Below are 23280 nucleotides of genomic sequence, written 5' to 3' on the forward strand. Positions count from 1 at the left end.
TATTCTTAAATGAATGAGCCCCCTGATCAAGGCTCCTCTACAGGATCTAGTACCTTTAGCAAGTCGTTCTCCACTCTAGGGCTCAAATTTTCTCCCCTGCATAATAAGGAAAAAGGGTGTGTGTGTGTGCGCGCGCGCGCGCAGAGCAGATTGCTCCGCTCGAGCTCTCCAGTCATTTCATAATAATTTCTCTCCTTCTTGCTACTTCCCTCGAGGAGGAAAAAGTTGTGAATTAATTCCTCGGGTATGAAAATAAAGAAAGCAGGCAGTCTGGCCCCAAGGATACATATTAGTGAGAAAGGATTCTGAAGGGCTCAAGGACTTAAGGCCTAGAGCACCTGCACCGCCCGCCCCACACACCCGCCCTCCTGGGGCCGGCAGCTGAGGCTGCGGGAACAAGATGGCGTCAGCACGCAGGGTCTCGCCCACGCCCCCGCGACTCCGCAATGAGGCCTCCGGCCGAGTCCTCACCCCATTGGCCAACGGCAATGAGGTCATCGTGGGGGAGGAGGCCGGCGGCAGCGCGGGGGTGGGGCTTTGCGGACGCACGCACGTCGAGGTGCTGCTGCCGGGAGCTGAGGAGGCTGCGGCGCTGGTCTGCGGCGGTTGCTTTGGCGGCGGCCTTCCTGCGGCCGGAGGTGAGCTGGGGCTGTAGGTACAGCGCGGCAGGGAGCGGCCTCCGAGGGGCACAGTAAACCCTTCTAACGGCCCCCTCGGTTGTCAAAGGAATTAGCAGGGGCTTCAGGTCTCAGAAGAATGGGGGTTCACCCTTCTTCGGGCACCCCTCCTCTGGGCAGAGAAACAGGAGGTTCACTCCCTTTTGGAGGCCCCGATCCCTTACCCCATCTAAGTGGAAGGTGGAGGAACTGAAGGTTATTGGGTAGGCTGAAGAATCGGGGGGCTTCTTAAAGGGGCTCCCCATTTGAGGCTTATCACCTTTTATTCCCCACTCCGGGAGGTAGGTGTGCCTGGGCTCAGAGAATTCCTCCTTCTCACTAGGTAGACAGGAAACGAGGCAGGTGAATTCGAACAGCTCGTTAGGAGGCGAGGACTGGATGACAGTCGTGAGGCAGGGCTCGGGAACACTTTATTTGGACTCCTCTTGCGCAGGATTACTGTTTCTTCATATTTTTTTTTGCGACCCCCACGCGCCCGAAGTGCTGTGGCCTTTTTAGTTTTCTCTTTGGTTCCAGTGGGATAGAGATGTTCTAGGGAGACTTGCAATCATTAAAGAACAGAAACAGGGAGGCAACTCATTGGAGGCTGTCATTATCGGCATCCTCTGAACTATGCTGATCTGGCATAATTTTATGTGTTTAGAGGTTGTGGAATCTATTCTTGTTGAGGATAGTGTGGGATCTGTTAACAGCTGTTCTGGATGATTCAGGTGTAGGCAGTCTTAAAGTCAAGCTACATGATCTCTTGAGAAATTCTTGCTTATATCTGAATGCGTGGTTTTGCTGCCTTGAACGTCAAATGCACAAAGGTTTTGTCATTCAGATTTCTCAAAATGTCTCCCAGGCTTCCGGAAGAATAGCTCTTCCTTTGATGCCAGTTTCACCTATCATTAGGGATGCCCTCATGATACTAAAAATACCGTACATTTTGTTGAGTTTAGATTCTGTACAGCCTGTGCCTTACAATAGCTGATTGAGAATAAATAATTGCAGTTTCAGGACCACTGATAGCGCCAATTGTCTTTCCTACCCGGTAACGGTAAGACCGACTGAAAAGGAAATCTTTATTGGCTTATTCATGCGAAGCTTTAACAGATGGAAGAATGTAGTTAATCTTGAAGGTGGGGATAAGAAACAGAAAGCTGCGGAGGTCCAAAGCTTATTCTCTGTGACTTAAAATTGCTTTGTCATTACCATGTATTCCTGTCATGCTTGACTTGAAATTGAGCTTAATGTGTAAGCTGTTTCTGTGTTTTTCTGTTTTTGTTTTTTAAGTTAATGCTTATGTGTTTAGATTCTTTTGGGAGAAAATGGTGTTTTCCGAGGAGTTTGGAAAGTTAAACCCTTTAAGGTAGCCATACCTTTAGGGCAGTCCTGGGACTTTGTCTGTTAGAAATTAGCAGTAGAGGATAGAAAACTAGATGCAACGGAGACATGCTTTATGACAGGGTAACCGAGGTCTCTTCTGTTTGTTTCCTGACACAGGAAAAAAAAATGTCAGCTGCCTCATAATATTGTGTCCAAGGTATTTAAAGAGCTGTTTCGGATTCCCAGTTTCTGTTTTTAATCTGAATACATTCTTATGTATTGAGATGTCCCAAATTATTGTCATTCAATCCTGACGTCGAGTGCAAAGGAAGTGACTGTTCATCAGACACTCTTTGGGAGAAGATTCAGTAACAGCCGTTGCAATTTCTCCTTTCTGTCTTTCTAAGAAGGATGTCAAAACAGTTGTTAAAGACCTGTCAGCATAGAGTGGAAGAAATGAAATGCAAAACGGAAGAGGCTTCCTGGGGTGTTGTTTGCTCTCAGTCCTCTTGATAATTCCAAGGTCATATAATTTTCTCTTTTTGCCTTAGGTTGGAGAGAAATCCAGGTACTCAGTTGACCGGCCCTTTCTGCTGCCATGGGGGAGCTTTTCCGGAGTGAGGAGATGACCCTGGCCCAGCTTTTTCTACAGTCAGAAGCTGCTTATTGTTGTGTCAGTGAATTAGGAGAACTCGGAAAGGTTCAGTTTCGTGATGTAAGTAGTTATGGGGCTGCTTCTTGATTACCGCTGAACTCTATTTTTCCTGTCATATCATGGCCAATTTGCCTTAAGACGAACGTTTTGCTTTTTATTTTCAAAAATAACATTATAGCACTGGCTTCTATTGGAAGAATGTACATTTCAAGTTGTCTTTGTAGAGATGAGAATGTTTTGTGCCAATCCTTCCATACTTTCACTAGCTACCGCTTTGAGAATAATCTTAAGCATTCTCAAGATAATTGCTTGGGATGCAGGTGGAGGACACCAGACTAACCTGTTCAAGGCTTGCACTTTGCTTTTGGGCTCCTTAACACCCACAGTACAGTATTTTAAAAAAAGTGTCATAGCTCTTCCATACAATAGGACATATTTATTACAAAATCTGAAGCATCCAGTTACAGATATATAGTATGTAAGTAAGCGTATACTGAATACCCATTGTTCTGAAGCATTATGCTGGGCACTTGGAGGAGATATCAGAAGAAAATGGGCAGTCTAAGAATATAAAAAAAGTATGACCTATGGGGCTTGCAATCTGAAGGCACAATCTACGCTGCTGAAAGGAGCGGGCAGGTAACAGTTCCTCGTGATGCAGTCTCAAAGCTCCACGCACCTTTCATTTATAACAGTCATCATAGTCGTGATTTTCCATTCATCGGTGCGACTGGCTGATTAAAGGATCTCTCTTGTACTGTGATCTGAACACCAGGAAGACAGAGACATTCGTTATTATATCCTTAGTGCCCCCATAAAAGATAATCAATATTTGTTGGAATGAATGGATGGATGAAAGAGGAGTGGTCAGAAAGGGGTGGAATTAATCAGTTTTGGCTTCCTGGAGTTGGCAAGCTTTCAGGAAGTTCTCAGTCTGAGCCGAAATTGCACAAATATAATCCAGTGATGTGGTCTTATTCCCTATTCGCTTTGAACTCTTTTATATCAACTCTCTTCAAATGTTCTCCTCCCTGACTCTGGTTCCTTTTCTTACCTTTCTGAAAACTCATTGTTATCTTCCACCAACCACTCTCTTATGTTCCTTACTCCTGCCATAGGTGTCAGTGTTCCCAAAACTCTTTTCTTTGCTCTCTCTGGCTAAGCTTCTCTGTACCCACATCTTCCCTATCACTTTTTTTTTTTTCTTTTGGTGATCTCATCTATCCTCAAATCTTCCATCTTTACTCAGCGAGTCCCAAATCTGTGTCTCTGGTCCTGACCTCCCAAACACCATCCCTGAATTAACAACTCTCTAAGATTTCTGTCTAACACTACATTGTAAATTAACTGTACTTCAATTAAAAAGAATAAAATAAAATAGCTCAGAAGGCCTTTGTCCCCCCATCCCACCTCCCCCCAAAAAAGATTTTTGTCATCTCTGCTTCTCAAGCTTGTTATGTCTAAATCCCAGCACCTTGGCTTTTAACAAACTATTTCTTCATCCTGACTTTCTAAAGATGAGCTAATGCATCAATATTCTTCCAGTTTTCTAGGCTTGAAACCTGAATCAAACCTAAGTCATCCTTAATTTGCAATCCTTTGTCTGGTACTATGGTGTCTCCCTACCTAACACCCATTGTGTCTATTCAGTGTTCTTAACTTTTACTTATGTTGTATTTCAGTCATACAAAACATTATAGGGACTAATACAATGAATATTAATTTTAGTTCCAGACCACTACAGTAAAGTGAGTATCTCAATAAAGCTAGTCACACAAATCTTTTGGTTTCCCAGTGCATGTAAAAGTTATGTTGGGAATTCCCTGGTGGTCCAGTGGTTAGGACTCCACGCTTTCACTGCTGAGGGTACAGGTTCAATCCCTGGTCGGGGAACTAAGATTCCCACAAGTTATGTTTATACTGTAGGCTATAGACTAAACTGTAGTGTATTAAGTGTGCAGTAGCATTATGTCTTAAAAAAAATGTACATATATTAATTAAAAAATAGTTTGTTGTTAAAAAATGCTAACCATCATCTGAGTCTTCAGCAAGTCGTAATCTTTTTGCAATCAAAAGATCACTGATCACCATAACAGATGTAATACTGGAAAAGTTTGAAATACTCAGAGAATTACCAAAATGTGCCACAGAGACACGAAGTGAGCAAATGCTGTTGGAATAATGGTGCTGATCAACCTTCCTCAATGCAGGGTTGCCACGAACCTTCAATTTGTAAAATAAAGTGATATCTGCAAAGTGCAATAATGTGAAATACAGTAAAACGAGTTATGCCTGTAACTATGTTTCTACTATCTAATTAAGAGAAACATTCCACAAATAATTGAAAGCTCCTGTGTATCCTTCTTCCCTGCCATTCATGTCTCTCTCCTCCCTCACAAAGGTAATCTCCACAATCTTTGCTTTTATCATTTACTTGTTGTTTTTTTCCACTTTTGCTGTGTATGTATGTATGTATCACTAAATAATATATAGTATAATTTTATGTTTTAAAACTATGTATATGGTTTCATGTTGTGTGTATCCTTCAGCAAGGGCTTTTTAAATTTAATGTTTGTAAGATTTAACCACGTTGATACAGATAGTGCTAGTTCATTCCTTTAAATTGCTATATAGTTATTGTAAGAGTATACTGTTTATCATTTTTTCCTTTTGATGAACATTTTGGTTGATTGCAATTCTTTGCTCAACAGTGGTGCAAGGAAGATTCATATATATGTCTTGTGGTATACACGTGTGATAGTTTCTCCAGGGCAGTGGTTCTCAAACTTTTTGGTCTAAGGACCTCTTTAGACTCTTAAAAAATTGAGGACCCCAGAGGGCTTTTATAAGAGTTACAGTTAGCGATATTATTGTACTGGAAATTAAAACTGAGAAATGTTTGAAGTATTTACTTATTAAATCATTTAAAAATTGTAATAATAAACCTACTACATGTTATCATAACATTTTTATGAAAAATAGCTATGTTTTCCAAAACAAAAAAATAGTTTCGAGAAGAGGGATATTGCTTTTACACTTTTGAAAATCTTTTAGTGTCTGAATTAGCAGAAAGCTGGATTTTCATTTGCTTCTGCAGTCAGTCTGCTGTGATGTATCTCATGAGCCTCTGGAAAACTTCACTGAAACACTCATGAGAGAATGAGAATGAAAAAGGCAAATGATGTCCTAGTGTTACAAGAAAAGGGTATTGATTCCATGGACCTGCTGCTGCTCCAGGGATTATAACCAGGAGGCGCACTGCTGAGCATCGTGTGCATCCCTAACTGTTAGATGTTATCAGAGTGAACTTCAGAGTGAATGTACCTCTTCATGCTCCCATCGCTGGCAGAAAGAAATTTGCCAGTCTGATGGTTGTGAAGTGGTATCTTGTTGTTTTAATTTGCATTTTCTAGATTAGTACATTTAGTATCTTATTTGTTTATTGGACATAATGGGTTTCATTTTCCATGAATGTCTGTCTATATTATCTGCCTAAAGTTTTTCTATTGGGTTTGCTTGTCTTCTGTATTGACCTGTAGGATTTTTTTTTCAAGTTCTTCATGTACTCTGGAAGCTAATCTTTTTTCTAATCCTCTACTGATAACTTCTTCCAGGCTGTGGCTTATCTTTTCCCTCTGTTTTTGGTATATTTTGTCATATATATAAAGTTTATTTTTCTTTTTTTGTTATCAGTATTTTCTGTTTTCCTAAATTTTTCTTTTTTCATTTATTTTTGGCTGTGTTGAGTCTTTGTTGCTGTGCACAGGCTTTCTATAGTTGTGGCGAGCAGGGGCTACTCTTTGTTGCAGTACGCAGGCTTCTCATTGTGGTGGCTTCTCTTGGTGCAGAGCACAGGCTGTAGACGCATGGGCTTCAGTAGTTGCGGCACGTGGGCTCAGTAGTTGTGGCTCGCGGGCTCTAGAGCGCAGGCTCAGTAGTTGGGGCGCATGGGCTTAGTTGCTCTGTGGCATGTGGGATCTTCCTGGACGAGGGATGGAACCCACATCCCCTGCATTAGCAGGTGGATTCTTAACCACTGCGCCACCAGGGAAGTCCCTCCTAAATTTTTTTTTTTTGCGGTACGCGGGCCTCTCGCTGTTGTGGCCTTTCCCGTTGCGGAGCACAGGCTCCGGATGCGCAGGCTCAGCGGTCATGGCTCACGGGCCCAGCCGCTCCGCGGCATGTGGGATCTTCCCGGACCGGGGCACGAACCCATGTCCCATGCATCGGCAGGCGGACTCTCAACCACTGCGTCACCAGGGAAGCCCCCTCCTAAATTTTTATCTTGAAAAATTTCAAGCCTAAATACTCTAATGTAGATTCACCAGTTGTTAACATTTTGCTACATTTGATATAATCTTTTTTACTGCACTGTCAGAGAGTGAACTGTTTCTTTCAAATCCTTTTCCTTTTCTTTCTCTTATTTTACTGTATCCATTGGGACCTTTAATAACATAACTTTTTTTTAATTTATTTTTTAATATTTATTTGTTTATTTTGTCTGCGCCAAGTCTCAGTTGTGGCATGCAGTGGGATCTTCCTTGTGGCATGCGGGATTTTTAGTTGTGACATGTAGGCTCATAGTTGCAGCATGCAGCCTTCTTAGTTGCAGCATGCAGACTCTTAGTTGTGGCACATATGCAGGATCCAGTTCCCCGACCAGGGCCCCCTGCATTGGGAGCTCGGAGTCTTACCTACTGGACCACCAGAGAAGTCCCAATAGCATAACGTGTGGATGAAGAGTAAGAGCAAGCTAATACTGGTTAGGATTGTGTTTAGCTGTATGTAACTGAAGACCCAAATGTTAGGGGTGTACTTTTCTCATGTAACGTGAAGCCCAGCTTCACACTGTCATGAGTGTCCTAAGATCATTCTGTGTTTCTTTTTGGCCATCCTTGAGCATTTGGCCTTTGTCCTTATAGACGACCACCACAGCTCCCAGCATTTCTTCCATATTCTAGACGGGAAGAAAGAAGTGCAAGGAGGAGGGGGAAGTACTTACATACGGAGGAAAACAACTTTCCCAGAAATCCTCAGCAGACTTTGCTAATTTATCATTGGCCAAAATTATGGCATACTGTAGCTGCAGGAGAGTCTGGGAAATGTGGTGGTTTTCTTTTTTTTTCAGCTGAGCAGTTGCTGCCGTAAACAAAATTGGGATTATTGTTAATAAGGAAATAGGGCAAAATGCTTTGTATCTATTATGTATTATGCCTGTCTTGCTTCAAACTTTAAGGGGAATCTTTTAAATATTTTATAATTTAAATAAGACATTCTTAATTTTTTGGAAAATTCTATTAGATTTTGCAGATTCCTTTCAACTTCTGATTTTCTGAAGTTACTGTCACAAATGGTTGTGGAATTTTATTTAATGCCTTTCCTTATTGAGGTTGCCATGTTTTTTTCTCCTTTAATCTGTTAATTTGGTGAATTACATAGCCATATTTTTTCCTACTAATTTTTTTAACAGCTTTACTGAGATATAATTCACATACCATACAATTTATCCATTTAAAATGTACAATTTAATGACTTTTAGTATATTCACAGAATTGTACAACCATCACCACAATCAATTTTAGAACATTTTCATCACCCCAGTAAGAAACCCTGTAGCCATTAACAGTCCCTCCCCATTTCCTCCCAACCTCACTCCCCACCCCCAGCCCCTGGTAACCACTAATCTTCATTGCTGTTTCTGTGGATTTCTATTCTTGGACATTTCATGTGAATGGAGTCATACAATATGTAGTCTTTTGTGTCTGGCTTCTTTCATTTAACGTAATGTTTTCAAGGTTCATCTATATTGTAGCATGTATCTGTACTTTTCTTTCTTATTTGTATCTTTTATTAAGTATGAAAATATGCAGCATATTAAAATGAGTGGTTTCAGTATAAGAAGTGGTTTCAGTATAGAACTAGTTGTTACTTATCTTTTATACAAAAGATATTGCCCTGTTTTTTTTTTTAGCAGTACGTGGGCCTCTCACTGTTGTGGCCTCTCCTGTTGCGGAGCACAGGCTCCGGACGCGCAGGCTCAGCGGCCATGGCTCACGGGCCCAGCCGCTCCGCGGCATGTGGGATCTTCCCGGACCGGGGCGCGAACCCGTGTCCCCTGCATCGGCAGGCAGAGTCTCAACCACTGCGCCACCAGGGAAGCCCTCACAGTGGTTTTGATTTGCATTTCCCTCATGGCTAATGATGTGGAGCCTTTTTCATATGCTTACAGACCATTTGTGTAGCTTTTTTTAAACGTAAAATCATCCTTGTAAGCCTGGGAAACTTGGTCATGAGGTGTATTCAAAAGAATTTTAGGGTTCAATTTCCTAATAATTTTATTAGGATTTTTTCATTTATATTTATAAATGATATTGGTCTGTAATTGTCCTTTCTCAAACTATTCCTATCTTATTTTGGTATAAAGATTATACTAGCCAATCTCACTTATGGTTGAGGAATGTTCCTTTCATTTGTCTCCTCATTGGAATAGTTTTTCTTAGCTTTGGGCTTATCTAGTCTTTGAAAGAACCTATCTTTAAACCTTCTAGGCCTGGTGTTTCTAGATGAGTATATTTTAACTATTGAAATTTCTATCTGTAGTGAACTTTTTCTATTCTTATGTTTATTTATGCCTTCTCTCAGTCTTATAAAAATTTGGTCCATTTTGTCTTTTTAAATAACCAGCTTTTAAGAAAAAATGATAACAAATAAAATGATAAAGAAGAATAAAAGAAAAAAGTCAGCTTTTGACTTTGTTTTGTTCAGGAACTTTTATTCATTTCTGCTCTTTTTTTAAAAATTTTTAAGTCTTTTTATTGAATTTGTTACAATATTGCTTCTGTTTTATGTTTTTTGGGTTTTTGGCCCAAGGCATGTGGGATCTTAGCTCCCCAACCAGGGATCAAATCTGCACCCCCTGCATTGGAAGGTGGAGTCTTAACCACTGGACCACCAGGGAAGTCCCAATTTCTGCTCTTTGTTGTTTTCTACCTCCTGTTATCTTTTTTTAACTTCTTGAACACTTGACACATTAATTTTTTACTCTTTTCTATTTGCATCTAAGTCTATAAATTTCCCTTTAAATACCACTTTAACTGCATCCTACAAAGTTTGATCTCTAGCATTTTCTTTATCATTCCATTCTAAATATTTTAAGATATTTCAGGGAATTCCCTGGCAGTCCAGTGATTAGGACTGTGTGCTCTCACTGCCGAGGGCCTGGGTTTGATCCCTGGCCAGGGAATTAAGATCCCGCAAGCCACGTGGCATGGCCACAGGAAAAAAAAAAGAGAGAGAGATTTTCATTATGACTTCTTCTTTGTGCTGTGAATTACTTAGAGCTATTTTAGAATTTCCAAATATGTTAAGTTGTATTTTTGATATGGATTTCTAACTTAATTGCATGATAGAGAAGATTTTATGGTACCAATTCTATACTGAGACTTGCTGTGTGACCTATTTTGTGGTCAGTTTTTTTAAAAGAACTCTTGAAGAGAGAACTATTGGATGCAGTGTTAGAAAATGTGTGTGTGTGTTAGATTAAGCTGATTACGTTGTTCAAATTTTCTCTGTCCTTTTATAATATTTGGTGGACTTGGTGTATCAATAGTTTTAAAATTATATTAAAATTTCTCACTACGTAGACAGATTTGTCAGTTTTTTCTTGTAGTTCTGTTAATGTTTGTTTGAAATATTTTGAGAATGCCTTGCCCACATATTTCAGGACTTCTTACCCAAAGCAGGCCATGGTGTGGCTACAGTTGAACCTTGACTCTTGATTATGAAACCAGTAAAGTTACCATGAGTCTTGTGGCTACTTTCACTTCAGAATGTCTTGTTTATTGAAGTGGAAATTTCTGAATGAGAGGCTGAGTAGTGCCTGCTCAGTGAAAAAAACCAAAGCAAAACAAAAACAAATAAGCACTTTATTAGGGACACACAAGTTTGGAATTGTTTCCTTTTCCTGGGAATTGTTCTTATTATCATTATGTATTGATTCTCTTAATCTCTAATAATGGTTTTTACCGTAGATTCCATCTGTCTAATATTAATGTAATACATAGTACCAATAATTTCCTTGCTAGGTTCTCTGTTACCAGTCTCTCTCTCTCTCTCTTACAGTTCATTCTTTTTTAAAACATTTATTTATTTATTTATGGCTGCATTGTGTCTTTTTTTTGAATTTTATTTTATTTATTTTTTATAAATTTATTTATTTTATTTATTTATTTTTGGCTGTGTTGGGTCCTCGTTGCTGCGCGTGGGCTCTCCCCAGCTGCAGCGAGCAAGGGCCACTCCTCGCCGCGGTGCGCGGGCCTCCCACTGCGGTGGCCTCTCCTGTTGTGGAGCATGGGCTCTAGGCTTGTGGGCTCAGTAGTTGTAGCACATGGGCTCAGCAGTTGTGGCTCACGGGCTCTAGAGCGCAGGCTCAGTAGTTGTGGAGCATGGGCTCATCCGCTCTGCGGCACATGGGATCCTCCTGGACCAGGGCTTGAACCCGTGTCCCCTGCATTGGCAGGTGGACTCTCCACCACTGCACCACCAGGGAAGCCCTATTTATTTTTTTATACAGTAGGTTCTTATTAGTCATCCATTTTATACACATCAGTGTATACATGTCAATCCCAATCTCCCAATTCATACCACCACCACCACCACCACCCGCCGCTGCTTTTCCCCCTTGGTGTCCATACGTTTGTTCTCTACTTCTGTGTCTCAATTTCTGCCCTGCAAACCGGTTCATCTGTACCATTTTTCTAGGTTCCACATACATGCGTTAATATACGATATTTGTTTTTCTTTTTCTGACTTACTTCACTCTGTATGACAGTCTCTAGATTCATCCACGTCTCTACAAATGACCCAATTTCGTTCCTTTTTATGGCTGGGTAATATTCCATTGTATACATGTACCACATCTTCTTTATCCGTTTGTCTGTCGATGGGCATTTAGTTTGTTCCATGACCTGGCTATTGTAAATAGTGCTGCAATGAACATTGGGGTGCATGTGTCTTTTTGAATTATGGTTTTCTCTGGGTTTATGCCCAGTAGTGGGATTGCTGAGTCATATGGTAACTCTAATTCTAATTCTTCGTTGCTGCGCTCGGCTTTCTCTAGTTGCGGTGAGTGGGGGCTACTCTTCGTTGCTGTGCGTGGGCTTCTCATTGTGGTGGCTTCTCTTGCTGCAGAGCACAGGCTCAAGAGCGCAGGCTCAGTAGTTGTGGCTCATGGGCTTAGTTGCTCCACAGCATGTGGTATCTTCCCGGACCAGGGCTCAAACCCACGTCTCCTGCATTGGCAGGCAGGTTTTTAACCACTGCGCCACCAGGGAAGCCCCCCTCTTCTTTTTTTTTTTTTTTTTTTTTCCCCTCTTCTTTTTTATGGAGGAAACTTTATATTCAGTGAAATGCATAGATCTTAGGAGTACAGGTTGATGATTTTGGTAAATTTATATACCCTTATAACCACCACCCGACTCAAGGTATAGAATATTTCCAGCAGCCCAGAAAGCTATCTTGTACACACTTCTGGTCAGCCCCAACCCATCATAGGTAACAACTGTTTTGATTTCTACCATCATAGATTAGTTTTGCCTGTTCTTGAACTTCATGTAAATGAATGATACATTACAGACTCTTATGTCTGACTTCTTTCACTCAACCTCGTATTTTTGAGATTTAATCTTATTTATATATATATATATATATATATATATATATCTGTAGTTGATTCTTTTTTATTACTGGATAGCATTCTATGGTACGAACATATCACAGTGTCTTTATCCAGTCTCCTGTTGATGGCATTTGGATCATTGCCAGTTTGGGTCGATTATGAATAAAGCTGCTGTAAACATCGTTTTACAAATTTCTGTGGACATGTTTTCATTCCCGTTAAGCGGGTGCCTAGCAGTACAATGCTCAGTCATGAGGTAGGTGGATATATGTTTAACTGTATAGGAAACTGCCAGCAATATTTTGCTTACTCTTTAATAACGTTTATCACAAAAGTTGTATTGATTGGTTTGTGTCTCTCTTCTGTGGGGCTGATAGCTCTTCAAAGCTAGGATATCTCTTATTCTTTATATTTATGCCAGTGCCTAATACAGTGTCTGGGACATATTTGGTGCTCCAAAAATGTTGAGTAACTAATTCTTTCTTTGTATTTCTTTTATGGAATTTATCACATGCTCTCTTATTGGTTGTATTCATCTTCTCTATTAGTTTGCAAGCTTCTTAATGAGTAGGAACTTGTTTTATTCTTATTTGCATTTCCCAGAATATCTGCCACATTGCTTTGAAAATTACTTGTGATGTATGATTGAATAAACCAGCCTGTCACCTAGAAGGTGAAGACCCTTGGTCAAAAGAACAAGAGAAGTTTGCCTTCTGTCTCTTCTGATTGGGAAGAAGGAGAGAAGGAAAACCAGGCAGAGCTTCTATTATATCCATTGCCCAAATGTGGGAGGTGGTTGTGCTCACTGAGACCTTTGGCCCGGGAAGAACATTTTGTGCCGCTGTGCTTTGTCTAATCTGCCTCCATTCCAGGAATATGTTGCAGCAGTGAGGGAGGGGATTTTACTGTTCATTGGTGAGACTGGTCCCAAAGCAGGTTGTGTGGATCAGTAGAAAGTTTTAATTAGTGTCGCATCATACACTGACACTAAATTAGGTTTTCACTTTGCAGGATGTGTTGCTTATGAAAGAGAGGAAATGTAACATTTGAATATTTGGTATTCTGTTCTTATTTTGCAGTTAAATCCAGATGTGAACGTTTTCCAGCGGAAATTTGTGAATGAAGTTAGAAGATGTGAAGAAATGGATCGAAAGCTTCGTATGTGCATTTTGGCCTTGTCTGATGTTCCTCTAGTGAGCCAAATGTCTTAAATTAGAGTCCTCTTAATAAAGGAAGAAAATACGACAGGAGGAAAAGAAAAGAGGATGTAAAGATGAATTTCTTGTGCACGAGTAGACGTGTGGTGTTTGGGCTAGGTGGTGCTTAATAGAAACTTTGTTTGAGATGACAAGGCTGCAAGCTGAAACTGTTTTTTTTTTTATGGGAAGGGTTTTATGGCAGTATTACACTGTAGAATTCTGAGAGGTAGAACCCAGAACACCATCAATTTTAGATGTCAGCAGAGCCGCCTTTTAAATTTTTGATTTTATTTTATTTATTTTTCCGGTACACGGGCCTCTCACTGTCACGGCCCCTGCTGCTGCGGAGCACAGGATCCGGATGCGCAGGCCCAGCGGCCATGGCCCACGGGCCCAGCCGCTCCACAGCACGTGGGATCCTCCCGGACCGGGGCACGAACCCGTGTCCCCTGCATCGGCAGGCGGACTCCCAACCACTGCACCACCAGGGAAGCCCCAGAGCTGCCTTTTAATTTGAGCTATTTATGAGGGAAGAATCTAACACTTATTAAGGTCCTGTTGAGAGTTAGGGTGTTCATATACTTTATTTTGTTCATTCCCCACAGCATTCCTTCAGGATGGGTGATTTAGTACCCATATTTAGTAAATGAAGAAACCAAAGATTAGAGAGGTTAAGTGACTTGCCCAAGAACGTAAGCTGTCATGATGGGATCGGTGTTTGAATCCAGGTTGTCTGTCTTCAAAATCCAAGATCTTGCTACTATACTATGCCAGCTTTCAGTTAGCTGTTAGGTGAATTTAGTCCCTGTGCTAAAAACTAAGTCAGTAGTTATCACCCGACACACTTTTGTCTTCTGGTGTTTTGGGGCCTTATTCTGTGCTTTGTTTTTTTGTATTTTTTAAGTCAAAACTGACCTGTTTTCAAATTTAATGAAACCCATGTAGGCTGGAGTTGTCTCACTAGGGTGCTAAGTTTCAGCTATTCTACTGAATCGCACTCTTGGTAGCTCCTCTCTGCCAACAGTATCTGTGACCAGAACCGTCATACAGTAGAAGTCACAAAGGGTAGAGAGCTGACACAGATGAGGACCAGTTTTAATATCAGAAGAGGGAAAGAAGACAGTAGTGGGATGATAAACCTGTTTGGGGTAGCTATGCTTTAGAGACAGTAGGGTAGGAGGAAGAGGAATGTGGAGAAAAAAGGATTTATACGATCTGCCTTTTTTATGTAAAAGTGTCTTTCTTAGAACGAAGCTCTTTTTAGCCGGGTTTGGGGTCTTATTATTTTTTTCCTCAAGTATTGGCAATTCCAGACATGTGCAACTAGACATGAATGTTTCGATTCTGTCTTTCTAGGATTTGTTGAGAAAGAGATAAGGAAAGCCAATATCCCAATTATGGACACTGGCGAAAACCCGGAGGTGCCCTTCCCCCGGGACATGATTGACTTAGAGGTAAACAATTCTTCTGAGGAAGCCAGATAAGTTTCTTTCTATTTAAATGCAGAAAGTAATTTCCTGAGTAGTTGGAGAGTAGAATAATTCTTGCTGTCCTTGTCTGTTGATTGCAACAGCATTGTCTATTGATTGCAAGTTTCTTGTGGATGGGACTTAAATGAATTTGCTTTTTTATGGTATAAAAAACACTGTGGTATCTCAAATACTATCACATGCGACTAAATAAATGTTTATTGGCTTATTGAAACTTTATTGGATCAATGTTAATTTATCCAGTAATTTATTAATCTCATAGACTAAATGAATAGCCTTTCATTAACTTTTCAATAATTATTTTATCTATCCCAAGTCCCCTGAGGAATTTAACCAAGTGTACAACAGAATCTATAGACAAAGAAAGACGATTTTAAGCCAAAAAGTTTTCATGAAGAAAATTGCCCTGGTAAAAACACAATACAGTTGTCCTTCAGTATCTGAGGGGGATTGGTTCCAGGCCGTCCCTCGGATACCAAAATCTGCTGATGCTCAAGTCCCTTATATAAAATAGCTGTAGTATTTGCATTAAGCCTATGTACATCCTCCCGTATACTTTAAATCATCTCTGGATTACTTACAATACCTAATACAATGTAAATGCTATGTAAGTAGTTGTAAATACAATGTAGATGCTAGGTAAATAGTTGCTTGTGGGCAGCAGATTCAAGTTTTGCTCTTTGGAACTTTCTGGAAAATGTTTTTCCCCAAATATTTTCGAACCATGGTTAGTTGAATCTGCAGGTATGGAACCCAAGGGTATGGAGGGCTGACTGTACTTGCTGTGTTGTTCAAAGATACTTTTGAACCATCTGGGTGGCGAGTGTTCTGTGGGATGGATGAATTCATCTGTCTTTCAGAGCAAGCATTTTGAGCTTCCTTTGAGTAAATTGGTTTTGTTATTGTTGTTGTTGTCTCTGTAGGCCAATTTTGAGAAGATTGAAAATGAACTGAAGGAAATCAACACAAACCAGGAAGCTCTGAAGAGAAATTTCTTGGAACTGACTGAATTAAAATTTATACTTCGCAAAACTCAGCAGTTTTTCGATGAGGTCAGACTATTGTTTCTTTTAATATTTGAGCAGCTGATATTACACCAGCAAAGTGGGCCATATTTTTATTCCAATAATTATTTTAATTTGCTAGTTTGAAAGCAGTACCATTTCTGCACCCTGTTTTATTTGAAGAAATGTCAGATTATGTTCCATTTTTCATGCAGTACACAGCCAGCCATGGTTTTGTATAATTTTGCATTTTCAGCAATTTTTCATCTCAAGATGGGGAAAGGAACCCTAAAATAGTTGTATAAACATAGTTAGATGAAATTTTTACATTTTAAGGTAAGTATATGCTTAAAGTTGAAGCAACAGGAAACAGTTAGTTATACATGAAATTATAACAAAGGTTTAATCTCCAAACCTTTTGTCGTTAAATTTAAATTTTTATCCTCTATGTTTGCTTGTCAACCTTTGAGCACATTTTTAAGTACTCCAGATTGCACATCACACTTAATTTTTCAAGAGCTTTTCTTTACGTTGTTTGGAAAATTGGTAGGATGCCTTTTTGAAATTCCTGGATTTTCATATAAACTCAACTTTATTACCTTGTAGGGAAAAAATGTTAATAAATTCCTGGGTTAAAAATGTAGGTGACTAAGTTGCCAGGTGACAGCTTGCTGAGGTGATCCCATGGAAAGGATTGGAGTAAGGCTTTCAGAAGGCTTCCTCCTAATTAAACCTGAGAAGAAGTCTTAGCTTTCAGCCTGGACGTGCTTTTTCTGATGGCCTAAAATATGGGTAACTCTCTTTTCAATAGGTGTCTTTGCCACCAGATTAACAACATCAGACATTTCAGAGATTGTCCCAGTCACTCTTCAGTGTACTTTCCCATAAGTTCTTTATTTCCTTTGCTCAACAACAACAAAAATTAGCAAAGCTTTTGAAAAATAGAAGGCCCATTTTAGTTAGCATCTTATATGTCCTCAGTTTTACTTGTAATTTCTGTCTTTTGAGGAAAGAATAAGTCTCACTAGCTCTCTAGACTGGAGCAGGGGGTTGCCAACTAGCAACATCAGCCTCACCTGAGAACTTGTCAGAATGCAAATTTTCAGTCCACACGAGACTTTTTCAATCAGAAACTCTGAGAGTGGTGCCCAGCCCAGCAATCTGTTTTCACAAGGTGATTCTGAAGCATGCTAGTGTGAGAACCACGGGGCTAGAGAAAGTCAGCTGAAGATGTGATACATTCCTTAGTAACTAAGGATGTGACTCAGAGAAGCCATGCTAATTAAAAGGATCTGTTGGAGCCAGGGAAAGGAGAAAATCTCACAGGAATTTAATTGCCCAGTCTTCCTGAGAATCAGGATCTGGCTACATACCAGGAGAGGGCTGGTGTGAATATTCAGTTTGCTCACTGAGTTGAGAATTTTGAGACTGATGGTAACTTCTTTCACCAGTCCCCGATATCACATTAAAGGGTGTGGGACAGTGTGATTAACTCTTTCCAGGTGTTACAGGTCTTTTGCAACAGGCACGGCCACTTACGCCCAAGGGTTTTGATAAACAAATAATCTGGAATTCCAGTGTACTCACTGTGAAAACATTACTGTGTTTATACTCATTAATTCACAGAGCATTTGAAGAGCACCTGCTGTTTGTAAAGCGTAAGATGGGTAAGACATGGTCCCTATGTTCAAGGAATATGTCACTTACTCATATCAGGAAACATCCCTGAACACAGTGCCTCCCTATGCTCACAGATGTGTGCTTTTCTATACATGTCCAAGCTGCTGCCCACAGATCCAAAGTAAATCTGGCCTCCAGGTCAAAGCTCAGTTACTTTTATCATTATTTGGGACTTAATTCTTTTACCGTCTCCCCTCTTTCTTTCCCTTTTGATATAGCCTTTAGTTTACTGCTGGGATGTTGCTGAGATGTATGAAAATGTTTTTCATAACCTCCTGAGTTTAAGGATTGGGATAGGCTTCCTAGTCTAGTTCATTCTGGTAGAAATTCTGAATAAAGACTGACAAATGGACTCCCTTAATGGAAATAGTTTTTTAAACTGTTAATTTTATAGTTAAAAAATAGTAAAAACAAAATAAGAGGATATATAAAATAGATAACTAATAAGGACCTACTGTATTGCACAGGGAACTCTTCTCAGTACTCTGTAATGACCTATATGGGAAAAGAATCTTAAAAAGAGTGGATATATGTATGTGTATAACTGGTACCCTTTGCTGGTACAGCAGAAACTAACACTGGTACACTGGTACAGCAGAAACTAACACAACATTGTAAATCAACTATACTCCAATAAAAATTTTTTAAAAAATAAGAGGAACCACTTGGAAAGATGATATAAGATTTTAAAATTGTAGCTATGGGTTTAGGAATTTTCTTTGTGATTAATAGGTCTAAACATGAAATACTTATCCTGAGAAGGCAGACATGACCTTCACGCCCTATCCATTTTGCATTGTTTTCCCTCTCCTACTTGTGCAAAACGTTTGTTTTTAATCTCTGGAAGTACTTTTGAGCACGAGGCCTTGGCTGTGAGCGGTTCTTCTGTTGCTTTCGTCATCAGTCCCTGTCACTCCCCTGTGAGGAGTCTTCTGGCAAGCACCACTCCTCCTTTTCTCTACTAGTGCCCAGTCAGTGTCTTGCCCGCTCTTACCATTAGCTCTTAGTCTCAGCCAGGTCCCTTTCACTAGCCCCTGCCCTGCTGTGGCCATACAGCAGTCTCAGGTGTCACTGCCATGATAGGAGACAAGGCCTCACAGAGTTAAGCACGTCTGCACATGCGAGTGCACGCTTTACTTAATGCAAGAGATAAGGAAACTTGGGACTCTCAAATCTCAGAGATGTGGAATTTCATGAGACTTTCTTCCATGCCTGAGATTATAATGTTTGCAAGTGGCCTGAAACACTACCAATTTTAAACCCTTCTTTTTAATATAATTGGGTGAATATGATCAGTAATTTACAATAATGAGTTAGCAGAAAATGGCTAAATCAGAAGATGATTCTTTGCATCTCCAGGCATAGGGGTTATGATTGGCCAAGTGTGTAGAAGTAAACATATATTGAATATTCTTATGATTTATAATGATTAAAAATTTGATTTAGCCATTTCTTATCCAGAGCATTTAAAATGACTTGTTAATGATTATCCTTTTCTCAGTCTTCTTGCTTATGAAGAACTGTAAGAGCTGGAGAGATTTCTCTGCATCTTTTACCATAAGCACCATAACATATGAGAGCGTAAAGAAGACTGGAAAAGTAATGGTTAATGGCATGCAGATCCCTGCCTTCCTTTCCTTCTGAGTTTTCCATCCATCTGCTTTCTTTGCTTTTCTTTCCCATCTGCCATCTCCTTTGGGGCTTGAGTGAATACCTTAGGTGAAGAAATATAATTTCTTTCTCAATGTAGATGGAAACGGAAGTGTTTGCTCTTGGTAATGTAGCTTAAACTGGATGTGCCGCTTATACTGAAGTGCAGAAATAGAACTACTGAAGTTCTGCTACTTCCTTTTTTCAAGGCATGGTTTTAGTATTCTGACTGGGGGAAGGGGTAAATCAGAGGGCATAGCAAGTAATTTAGAAGAACCTTGGCAGTACTTTTATTAGAGAACCCAGATTAGTATTTAGATACTTGATGACATGGTTTTCAATATTGCTTTAAAGGCCCTCAGCTAGTGGTTGTGGACATCTAGTTTCTCATCAGGCACAATTATTTCATTTGACAAATTTTAACTTTCCTCTCTAAGACTTAGGATTCTTAAGTATGAAATAGTGAAATTATTAATTAGAATATTATTGCAAATTTCTATTTAATTTTAATTCTGCTGGGGTTTTTTTTGTTTTTTTAATTCCCAGAGAATTCTGGATATACTCTTTGGAGTAGTCTAGTTGCTAAACACTACTTGCTGTTCCATCAGTTTTCCCCTTTAGAGCACATATGTTTGCACCGAGTCTGATCTTTATGGTTTACGTAAACCAGGTCTTGTGAACCATGTAGGGAAGTAGACAGGAGGCTTGTGGGTAGTAATCAGTTTCACTGGTTTTTGGCAAGGGACATCCTAAGAGCAAGTTGAAAGGCAGTAGTCACCTGGATCCTCCAAACAAGTTGCCTGTGGCTTGCAGTCAGCTGATCTGATTTTAAGTAGAAACAAAAAGAGCCCCCTAAGCTTCCATTTGAGGGCAAGTGGTAACCTGTGCCCCCATTATCTCATCTTAAAGTTTTCTAAATCTCATGACAGTATTTCTCTGCACTTCTGGTGTACCCAGTGCCTATCCTTCCTTTTTTTTTTTTTTTTTTCCTTTTGGTTGTTGAGAGTAGATCCTGCTTCTAGAATTTACTTCCCAAACAATTGCTTTCACTTGTTTAGACTTTCAGACTTATCATCTGGTTTATACTCAGTTCCCCACCCACCACCCTTTGACTTTACATTTATGGTCCTATGACTTTATCAAGAGGGGTTCCCACGTGGCATTTTTCGATAGTGGGGTTGACAGAAATAGAATCAAATTGAAATTTAGAGTGAAAATGATAGAGAAAAATTCTCCTGATTTTTTGTTTAGTTTTGCTTTTGAAAAGGAAGATTATTCTGGCTTACTTCTAGTCTTTGGTCAAACACGTAGTGCATGGATATTGAAGTTGGGGAGGTCAGTCAGTGGAGAAGTCAGTTGGCCTTCATTTTTCAGGGTAGCTTCTCCTTCCTGATGAGAGGAAAGGTGGTAAGCTGTATTATGAAGAGAGAGACTAGGAAATGTAGACCTACATCCGAGAAGGTCCTGCTCCTCCGTCATTTTATTGTATAAACTGTCATGGTGGAAATCATTTTAAATCTAAACAATCAAACTAGTCCACATGCTCTATATTGGCTTATTATCTCTTACTTTTTCTTCACTTCACTTGATTTAGATTGTTGGCTTAAGCTATGTTCTCAAGAATCCTTAAACTGTAAAGCGTACGTGAACTTTTTAATATTCCTAGATTCCTGGTCAGAAACTAGGACATTCAGATATGTTTTCACTTTTCCTTCCCTTTATTGATGCAATGGAGGCTCATGCCTGCCCAGCTATTGTGCTTCTTATCCTTTTGGACAAAGAAATACTCTTTAAATCCCATGGTTTGGAGCATTTTTTACAGTGGTCATGCTGAAAGTTCTCATGTTCTGAATTTTTAAGAGCATGGAAAACTTAGAAATCTGGAGATGCCCCTTCTATCTTTCTCCTGTTCAAGACGGTGACAACGCCTTGCTTTCTTCCTTAGAAAGAGTCTCCATCTTTTGCATTCTTACCCAGAGAAAATTCTAGCTTGTAGCTGCCTGTAAAGTTGGTGTTGAATGTTTCTGCAGAGTTGCCTTGTTTTTGCTCAAAAGGAAGAAACACTTCAGCTTCTATCCATATGCAAAGGTATTTCTTGGTACTTTCATGGCTCATGCAGGGAAACATAAGAGAAAAAATGGTTTCCACCAAGTAACAGATTTATACAGGTGTTACCATCATTTAATGTTTTTTCCTTTATTCCTTATTTCTAAAACCATTTCCCCAGATGCTTTACTGGGGTAATTCTGCTTCCTTTACCTCTTGTTTCTTTCCTTTGTTTTCTTCCCCTGTTCTTTTTGTCTTCTTTTTGTAGGTATGTCTTCTCTTTTGGTGTTTTTTTTTTTTTTTTAATCTTTATTTTCTGAACTTATCTCCTGGTTCCTCGTTCCCTGCATGCCACTAACTATTTTCATTAGATATTAATTGATTTGTGAATTCAGGCTGAATTGCATCATCAGCAGATGGCGGATCCAGACCTGTTGGAAGAATCCTCATCCCTCTTGGAGCCAAGTGAGATGGGAAGAGGCACGCCTTTAAGACTTGGGTATGTACCACTTCAGCCCTCTGTACTCAGTGGGGTCATGTTCATTTTTGCTTTTCAAAAGAGCGGTGTTGCTGGGCATTCACTTGCTTCCAGGATGCCCTCTCTTCTGAGCCCATTGCGAAGTGTTGCTAAGTTGCTTTGCATTCGGTTACTGAGTTGTTCTGTCAACCTTCTGCTGAGTCCAGGAATCAGACTTTGGCAGCCCTTTTTTTTTTTTTTTGGCGGTACACGGGCCTCTCACTGTTGTGGCCTCTCCCGTCGCGGAGCACAGGCTCCGGACGCGCAGGCTCAGCGGCCATGGCTCACGAGCCTAGCCGCTCCGCGGCATGTGGGATCTTCCTGGACTGGGGCACGAACCCGCGTCCCCTGCATCGGCAGGCGGACTCTCAACCACTGTGCCACCAGGGAAGCCCCTGGCAGCCCTTTTGACATAACAATGCATATCCTCCTGTTTGGCGTCTTTGCCCCCTGCTCTCACTTTCCTCCCATACCGTGGCGTGGAATTGTTCCCAATCTGGCTCTTCTCCCCACAGCTTCGTGGCTGGTGTGATTAACCGGGAGCGCATCCCTACTTTTGAGCGCATGCTTTGGCGGGTGTGCCGGGGGAATGTGTTCCTGCGGCAGGCTGAAATCGAGAACCCCCTGGAGGATCCTGTGACTGTAAGACAAGGAAATTGCGTCTCATGGAGTAGGTCTTGTAAAGGGAGCTCAGAGCAGTAACTCAGCAGGTGCCACCTGAATCTGACCCTCCCATGGAGGAGCCCTTAGGTTTACTCTGCTTTGATCTATGAATTTGAAGGACTGCTCTTTTCCTCTTTACCTCCATCGCATGTGTACATACAATGTATATGTGACATATACATATATATGTTCAAGCTTTACCCGTGTAGGTATTACTTTGATTAGAAGTGTGTTTTTTCCAGTTATTTTAAACTTTAGCTTTATATGTTTTCTGTTACTTATCTGGGACCAAAAGAAAATTAACTTTCTATGAAAATTAACTTAAAGAAAGACATCTAGTTCCAAGTCTGGTAACATCCATATGTAAAAAGAGGAGAGATTTCCTAAACTGTGATCTTTATAAGCTGATGAAACTTTAATTGGTAAAGTTTTTTGTCTACTTGTTTGTTGGGAGTTTTAGGAACTTAGTTTAAAGATTTATATTGTACAAGATGGGATGATCTTCCCCACCCAATGCTTTGGAAAGTAGGAATAGCTTAGCATCTTGGCATTTGACATAATGGGACAGAGTTCTTAGCATAAACCTACATTTAGAATGGTGTAGGTGTCATCCCTAATTTCAGGGATGACAAGCAAAGAAGATTAAATGTTCTGCAAAAAATTTATTTCATTTTGGTATTAGTATTATTTGGAAACCTGGAGTTGGTTTTTATGT

General features: G+C 40.2%; 1 protein-coding gene across 4 annotated transcripts in view; it reads left to right on the top strand.

The window, feature by feature from the left end:
• Positions 1-499: 499 nt before the first annotated feature.
• The window catches only part of ATP6V0A1 (ATPase H+ transporting V0 subunit a1), a 54330-nt gene continuing 31549 nt past the window's right edge, over positions 500-23280 (top strand). For 2 of the 4 annotated variants that reach the window (XM_067715147.1, XM_067715148.1), the window contains exons 1-7: positions 500-638; positions 2537-2700; positions 13396-13474; positions 14872-14969; positions 15929-16057; positions 21781-21884; positions 22418-22544. In XM_067715147.1, the coding sequence (XP_067571248.1) occupies positions 2584-2700; positions 13396-13474; positions 14872-14969; positions 15929-16057; positions 21781-21884; positions 22418-22544 (654 nt within the window). In that variant the 5' untranslated portion in view covers positions 500-638; positions 2537-2583. The remainder of the gene's footprint in view (positions 639-2536; positions 2701-13395; positions 13475-14871; positions 14970-15928; positions 16058-21780; positions 21885-22417; positions 22545-23280) is intronic. The other 2 variants (XM_067715149.1, XM_067715150.1) reach the window with 1 other exon arrangement.

The sequence above is a fragment of the Pseudorca crassidens genome, chromosome 19, assembly GCF_039906515.1.
Source record: "Pseudorca crassidens isolate mPseCra1 chromosome 19, mPseCra1.hap1, whole genome shotgun sequence".
In the NCBI taxonomy this organism is placed as follows: domain Eukaryota; kingdom Metazoa; phylum Chordata; class Mammalia; order Artiodactyla; family Delphinidae; genus Pseudorca; species Pseudorca crassidens.